Source organism: Cynoglossus semilaevis, chromosome 15 (assembly GCF_000523025.1).
Source record: "Cynoglossus semilaevis isolate Cse_v1.0 chromosome 15, Cse_v1.0, whole genome shotgun sequence".
Classification (NCBI taxonomy): Eukaryota; Metazoa; Chordata; class Actinopteri; order Pleuronectiformes; family Cynoglossidae; genus Cynoglossus; species Cynoglossus semilaevis.
In genome coordinates this window covers 652,787-660,286 of record NC_024321.1, presented here as the reverse complement: position 1 = coordinate 660,286, position 7,500 = coordinate 652,787, and the positions used below count along the sequence as shown (strand labels likewise).

Below are 7,500 nucleotides of genomic sequence, written 5' to 3'. Positions count from 1 at the left end.
CAGAGACTGGAGAACGACATTGAGAACTTCCCCAAAAAAGATGACCAGCAAGATAAGTTTGTGGAAAAGATGTCCATATCCTTTTTTTTCTTTTTTCGCACTTTCCATTTTGGTGCTTCATCACAGGTGGAGCTGGTGTTTTGGACTAGTTTTGGGTCTCTACTCTGTCACATCAGGACGACCATGTGTAAGATTTAGCCTCCAGCGGCAGCAGCGGCGGCAGCAGCAGCAGCATGTGTTGCGTTGTTTGTGTTCCTCCTCTCTGTGGGTCAGCAGTTCGACTCACTCACCGTGATTGGTGGCTCCCGGGGGATTGTGGGGGAATGAATGTGGCAGCTCGGCTCTCAGATGTTGATCAGATGTCCCTCCCCACTCGTCCCTTAGTCCCAGGAGTGAAATGGTGCCTGTGGCTATTTTGTGCGCTGCACTCTACTACTGCTGCCTGTCCCCCGGGGGTCTCTCTAATAGTGGCGCCGTCCCTTCAAACCAACTTATAGCCGATCCTTGATTTCATCTCCTGACTGGCCGCATGGCCAAACGTCTGCTGTCTGTGCTCGCGGCTCCTCTGCCGCTTGATAACAGAGTGTGTTTCACTTTAACTGGGGCTTATCTGCTCTCAAATTGAATTAGCAACATCTCTGCCATGGTCCCACAACATTTTAAAGAACAAGGAGAAGAGGCTTCTTCACCTCTGTGAAATATGATTTGAGATAATTTTGCAGCAGCCTGCTTAATGAATTAATTTCAGGAATTTATCTGCGTGGCATCCACAAGGTTTTCACATCTTTTTAACCATCGATAACACGTAAGTAGCGCAGGGCAAAGAATAGGTGATTAATTGGACACGTTTCTTATTTTTTTTTTTTTAATTAATCAAATGAGGTGGACACGTTTCTTATTTTTTTTTATTTAATCAAATGAGCAAAGCTATTGGTCATGCTGCGGAAAAAGAATTGTAAGACAAAAAAACAAACAAACAAAAAAAAAAAAAATTCCTAATTGGATATTCCAAATAATTTTGGGCTAGGCCTCTCCGGTAACACAATATGGAACTCTACAAAACTTGGTAGAGCAACTGTGGTACTGAGAATTTTTTTTTTTTTTTCACAGTTAAATTACTCCTTTCTTAACCCTTGGGTTGTTTTTTGGGTCTTTGTAGTCTTCTGGCTGATAATATGCACAGCTTGTGCCAACTTTTCCTCATACAGTGAAAACTCCAGTTACAAGCATAATCTGTTCCAGGACCGCGTTCGTAACTCGAAGTGCTCGTAAATAACAGCAAAAAAATTAAACAGTTCCGACCCTCTAAAAACTCCCTTATTAGTGCTAATAACAATGAAAAAAAAAAAGTTTTTTAATTGCTTTAGAGACACACACATGTAAGCGTGCTCGTATCTCAAATCTTTACTCGTATCTCGAAGCAAAACATTTGCTCGAAAGCTTGCTCGTATCTCGAAATACTCGTATGTCGAGACGCTCGTATCTCGAGGTTCCAGGTTCCAAGATGCAAACCTGTTGCAAGGACGCTGGGTGTGTACAAAATGCAAAGGAAAACGGGAGGGTTATTTCTAAAAAATCTAGCCCCCCGCCCCCCCAAAAAAAGAAAAAAGTTGTGTCCTAGTGAATTTGTATAACAAATGACTATTGTGAGAATACATCATCTTAATATATCCCTTCCAGCTTCTGTTCCCAATGCTTATTTGTTACCTTTGACTCCTCTGACACCAAACATCTGCGACTTTCTTCTTATTATTGGTGTGAAGCAGGAAAACAATCAGCCCAACAATGCTCCCTTTGTTCGTAGCACAAACGAGATGATTATTATTTCTTAGGCATCATTAAATGCGTGTAGGTGTTTTCCATATGTTTGGGCTTCACATGCAAACCTGCCACTTAACCTGATTTTTGCTTCCCTTTCGTCTGCAAACACTCTTCAGACGAACCGCGGCTGTAACTTTTGAGCCTCTGGACACATTGCCGATCTGTGCCTGAGTGTAAACAGGTGAAAAGAATTCATTAAAAACATATACAGTTGTTCAGCATTCTTGCTGAGCAGACCTGATGGAGTTGACGCCGAGGCTCGGTTTAATGTGTAGGAGTGAGTTCTCCCAGGGAAGAAAAACACATCAAACTCCAGTTTGGTCCAAGACCACATGTAGGTGGTGTTTCAGAAAACTGAAGGCTTTTCTTCCTCCTCCAGTTGAACAATAAAGAGACATTGTTATCCACACACAATGAGATCTCAAATCTATGGTACATGTTTACATGTCACTCGCTGTAAGTCGAACTGAGCCTCAAAGGTAAAAGGCAATTTTAAGAAGATATATTTACCGAGCAAAATCAGCCTTCACTACAACTGGAAGATGTCCACGTTTAAAGTTATTTAAAATAAACTCAGTTTAGCTGTGTATTAAAAACTGGCTCACAGTAAGAGTTATGTTATTATTAATAATTTGACCAATTCTGACTTTAGGAGCAAATCTGAAACCTAGGTGTGTCTGTCTGGGGACAACAATAACTCCGCTTACGATATTTGGGGTGATGTCACCATCTCCCATAAATTTATTGAGTAAGTGTTGTTCCATCATTCCAACGTAGAGGGCTAAATCAAATTAGTAGGCGGGCGAAGTGAACGAATACTTTGTCACACAACGCTATGTGCGGAAAATAGCTTTGTTAGCATTTGTCGGTTGTACACTGTACGTCGGATTGTTCTACATTTGCCTTTTCTCTGTTTTTGTCATTTTTCGGGAACTTCTTGCCCTTCATTATGGCTCAGCTTTGTTAGCATTTGCCGGTTGTACGCCGTACGTCGGATTGTGCTACATTTGCCTTTTTTCTGTTTTTGTCATTTTTCGGGAACGTCGTTTTTTAATGCCCTTCATTATGGCTCTGAAGCATAAGTCAGACTTTTCTGATGTTTTAAAGTCTTAGATCAGGCGTGGGCAAACTTTTTGACTCGCGAGCCACAATTGGGCCCTAAAATTGAACAGGGGTGGCCGGTCAGGAGCAGATAGGTGGAGCGTTTGTGTGAACTAAGATAAAAGTCATGCATAACTGCTAAGATGCCAAGATACTTTTATCATTTCCTACGCCATCTATTGGGGAAATGTGGGTATTGCAGGGAATGATAATAATAATAATAATGAACGTCATTTGGAAAAGTTTGGTGGGCCGGTTTAAAAAGCTGAACGGGCCACATCCGGTCCCCGGGCCTTAGTTTGCCCACGACTGTCCTAGATTATGATGTTACCACTGTGTTAACGTAAGTGAGCGTAAGCCGCTTATCTACTGTAGTAACCCAGATAGAACTCTATTTGCTCCTTACGAAGAAATTAACCAAATGCTATAGCTATAACCCAAGCGAACAAGTTCTAAAACCAAAATACCAACTTTTTATCTCAGGCTAACAACTATAGTGACAAGTCCTGAACTCAAGTAAACAAGTCTCAATCCACAGTGCCAAAGCTTTTAACTTAGCCTCTCTGCTAACAAGCCCTAAGACCCTAGGGACAAAACCCACTAGCAAGTCTACAAAATTAGTACCAACTTTTAAAGGCCAAATTTAGAAGACGTTACAGAGCAGCTGAGGTTGCTTGATTGTCTGTGACTGTCGATAAAGAAGTCTCCCTAAGAGTAAACATCTTATTTTAGCTCCGAGTCCAGGTGAAAACGTTTTAACATCCTGTCAAAGAATTGATAGATTGACTGATTTCACAAGCCCAGCACTGACCATCAGTTATTTAAATATAAATTCAAGTCCACAATTTAGATTCCATTTTTAACAACATTGTATATCATCAATTATTTTACAGTTCTAATGTTTGTTTGGACTTTTATTTGGAATTTAAAATCTGCCACACATGATGAATAGCTCAGTCGAGAACTTGAACATCCCCAGAGGTCGGAAAGAAAAGAATGAATTTAGGATAATAGAGGGATGGGAAAATAAAAAATGGATAAGAGAGAGAACACACCAAAGAGGGGTGGGGGGTTAAGAAAAAGGCATAAAGAGAAGGGGGAATAAAGATGATGAAGGTAGGAAGGAAGAGGGCGTAGGAGAGCACAAAGGACAAAGGAAAGATGGAGAAGCAAGGGAGATGCATATGGGTACGGGGGGAAAGTGAGAGAAAGGAGAGGTTAATTAGAGCACACAACAAAAGTCACGAAATATGGTGCAAAAAAGGAGACGTAGAGTAGAAAAAGGAGAAAAGAGGCCGTACAAAAGGACTAGAGGATGAGGCAAGGAAAGAATCAAGGAATCGAATATTACAGGAAGTCCTCAGTTTCTAACGTCCTCGATCTACGGTGATTCGCGGTTACGTCACCATCGCCCATGAATTCATTCAAAAAGTCACGTTCCACCCTTCCCAAGCACTGTGTTAAAACAAATTTCTCACCGAATCTAATTGGCGAAGTAGACAAATATGCCGTCTAAGATAATCATCCAGTTCCAGGAATACTCTAGTCAAGTGATCTAAGACAACTTGGTTTCCATCCCACAAGTAAAGACAGTGAAGAAAGTTGATCTACAGTAGCGTCAGGATTTAGGTTTCCCCACTGCAGGCCACGGCTCGGAAACTGCGCAGCTTCTTTGAAGAAAGTTGATCTACAGTAGTGTCAGGATTTAGGTTTCCCCACTGCAGACCACGGCTCGGAAACTGCGCAGCTTCTTTTAAAGTCCGATAAATCGCTGTTAGTCAAACATATATCTGTTCTTTTTTTTTTTCTTTTTGTAGAAACCTCCTGTGTTCCACTGCAGTGGGGCTGAAGTTAGATCACCATTTTGCTGCTGTGAAAAAGCTGTGATTATTTACTGAGTCCTGTTTGTTTGTGTCATTTGCTTTCAAACATGAAACTAGGTTAAAATCTGCCGGTGGCACTTTTTCCTATTTCAGTAGCTCCTTTTAATTTGCACAGCAGAAATAACACAAACACGCCTGAAAAAAGAGGATTTTTCTTTCCTCTAATGAAATTCACTGTATACTCTGAGTCACTAATTAACAGCAGCAGAGATAAAATCATGAAGTGTTTTTTTTTTTCTTTTCTTTTTTTTAATCTTACAAATGTAGTGCAGTCCTGCAGCATGAAGGTTGGAAAACCTGCTCAGTTCCTGCATTTATTTTACATAACAAATGATGTCATGCAGAGTGTTGGTTGGGGTTTAGAACTAGGGATGGCCCGATCCGATACTCGGGATCCAATATTGGTCAAAAAGTGGACCACTTTATAACAACTACAGCATTTCTGATCGATACCTAAGTCCAATCGATCAACTTAATTGTGCACAACATACACTCTTAGCAACGGTATGATTGTGGAGCAAGGAATATATCGGTATGAGCAGATACTCCAAATTGCAATGTCGTTATTGGACATGAAAATGTTGTATCAAACCATCTCCGTTTAGAACCATGCATTTGATGTGTTTTTAATGAACATAGGCTAAATTTTTTTTTAACTGATGAGGAACTTTTTCCACCAGATAGTACTAGCCGTAAGAGGTTAGATGCTCTCCATCGCTGCCCTTTTGTTGACCCAGGTCTCCATTGTTCTGCAGCGACTCAGTTTGCAGGACCAGCAATGGCATGGACCTCAATACAGTAATGAAACGAGCATAGTCCATTCGAGAACCAAGCTCGTAACTCGAGGTGCTCGTATCTCAAATAATTTATTCTCAAATGAAATAACAAAAAAAAAATGTATTATGAGTTCTTACCTTCGAGACAGGCGATACAGTAGCGGCTAATGGCGGAATGTGCGGAGGAAGAGGAGGAGGGAGGGAAGGAAGGGAGTGGGCCCGTACGTACACTACGTAACTTAACTTAACTAGGAAGAGAGTTGGCCCATACGTACACTACGTAACTTAACTTAACTTAACTTACGTATTTTCTTTTTGCGTTTGTTTTTTTTTCTTTTTTTTTTTTTGTTGCTTTTTTCGATTTGTATTCTTGCTTTAGCGGGCACCACACTCGTATTTATCGACAATTTCATGCTTTATTTCCATGGTCATCATGCGTTTCTTCTTCTCAGCATGTAGATAACGCAAACACAATACGGAAGACTCACGAGAGATTCGTAAGGAAGTCAACGTACACGTGAACGAGTGAGGCGGCGTGGGCTGCTTTGAGTGCTCGGCCACCTAACGTCGGCGTCTGTAAGCCTGCTCGTATTTCGAATCTTTACTCGTATCTCAAAGCAAAAATTAGCTTGAAGGCTTGGTCGTATCTCAAGGTATTACTGTGCATACCCAAAATGCCTGAACCTACCGCGTGGTGTTAGAAAGAGGAGCAGCCGCTCTCATTTGTCACGGGCCCCTGAATTTGATTTCACACACACTCCCTACCCACCCCGACCACTCCACCCCTCCCTGGAGGACTTGTTGCTGTGCTCTAATCCTGCAGGAGACAGGGACTATGCTCACATGTGCCGCGGTCCCTGCTCTGTGCTGCAACGCTTCATGATTTCATTCTCAATTGACGTTTAAATGAAATCCCCGGGTCTCTGAACAGTTGCTAAATCATTCCATCAAATGCAGGAGGAGGAGTGACTGAAATCCCTAATGGCAGTAATTTGCAGGGCAAAACATTCTTGAGATATAAAATAAAATAAAAAAAAAAACAAAAAACATTTGCAGCCTTAAATGTCACTGTAAAAGTGGTTGGTAATATAGACAGTAGTCAATAATAGCAGCACATAACCTAACAATTGTAGGTTTACAATAATTGTAACAGATGCTACAAGTAAGCTAAGCTATCTTATGAATGAATTAGGAAGGGGGAAATGCCATAATAGATAGTTATAGATAGAAATATGCTTTAAAAAAAGCTAGCAAAACATATTAGCCATCATAGTAGCAACATTTACAATGAAAAGGCTGAAGGTGAAACGAAAAACAGAATTTTAGAAATGATTATAGTCGGCTAAGCAGTAGCTAAAATGAACAAAGATATGCGATATAAGAGTTAGCAAAGAAATACGCCAAGCCACGCAAAAGTGTAAGATTAGACACGATCGAATTTTCATTCTTAATTCAGTTTAAAAATTGTTGGTCAAAGTTTTAGGAAACGATTGCCTAGATAAAGGCTATGTCAAAAATGAAGCTAAACTATAAAAAGTTGGTCAAAAAAATATCTTGTTTTTAGGGGCTATACAACCAGATACTATTGTATAGAAAAATTAAATAAAAAAAACTAGAATAATCCTCGTCTGTCACCTGATCATAGAGAGGTAAAATCTCTGAACTTAAGCTACACTGTGACTCTGACTTGACTGACAGGGAACAGCAGCCGATCCTGATTTGAACCAAGAGGACAGGGGTAAAAACAAAAAAAAAAAAACAACAAAGGCTCTCAGGATGAGCTGCAGAGATGAGAAGTGAGTGCCACATGTGGTGAGAAAAAAAAAATAAAACCGAGCATCTTCTCGACGTGACGGTGTCCCCGAGACGCCAGGTCCTGCTGCTGCAGCCGCAGCGGGCGGTTGTGACAGGACTCTGCC

The 7,500-nt window shown here is 40.8% G+C and overlaps 1 protein-coding gene across 4 annotated transcripts in view; it reads left to right on the top strand.

Moving 5' to 3' along the window:
* Positions 1–7,500, top strand: part of diaph2 (diaphanous-related formin 2) — a 443,473-nt gene that overhangs the window by 325,743 nt on the left and 110,230 nt on the right. For all 4 annotated transcript variants that reach the window (XM_025063481.1, XM_025063479.1, XM_025063480.1 and 1 more), the window contains one exon: positions 1–75. This exon is cut by the window's left edge and continues 50 nt beyond it. In XM_025063481.1, the coding sequence (XP_024919249.1) occupies positions 1–75 (75 nt within the window). The remainder of the gene's footprint in view (positions 76–7,500) is intronic.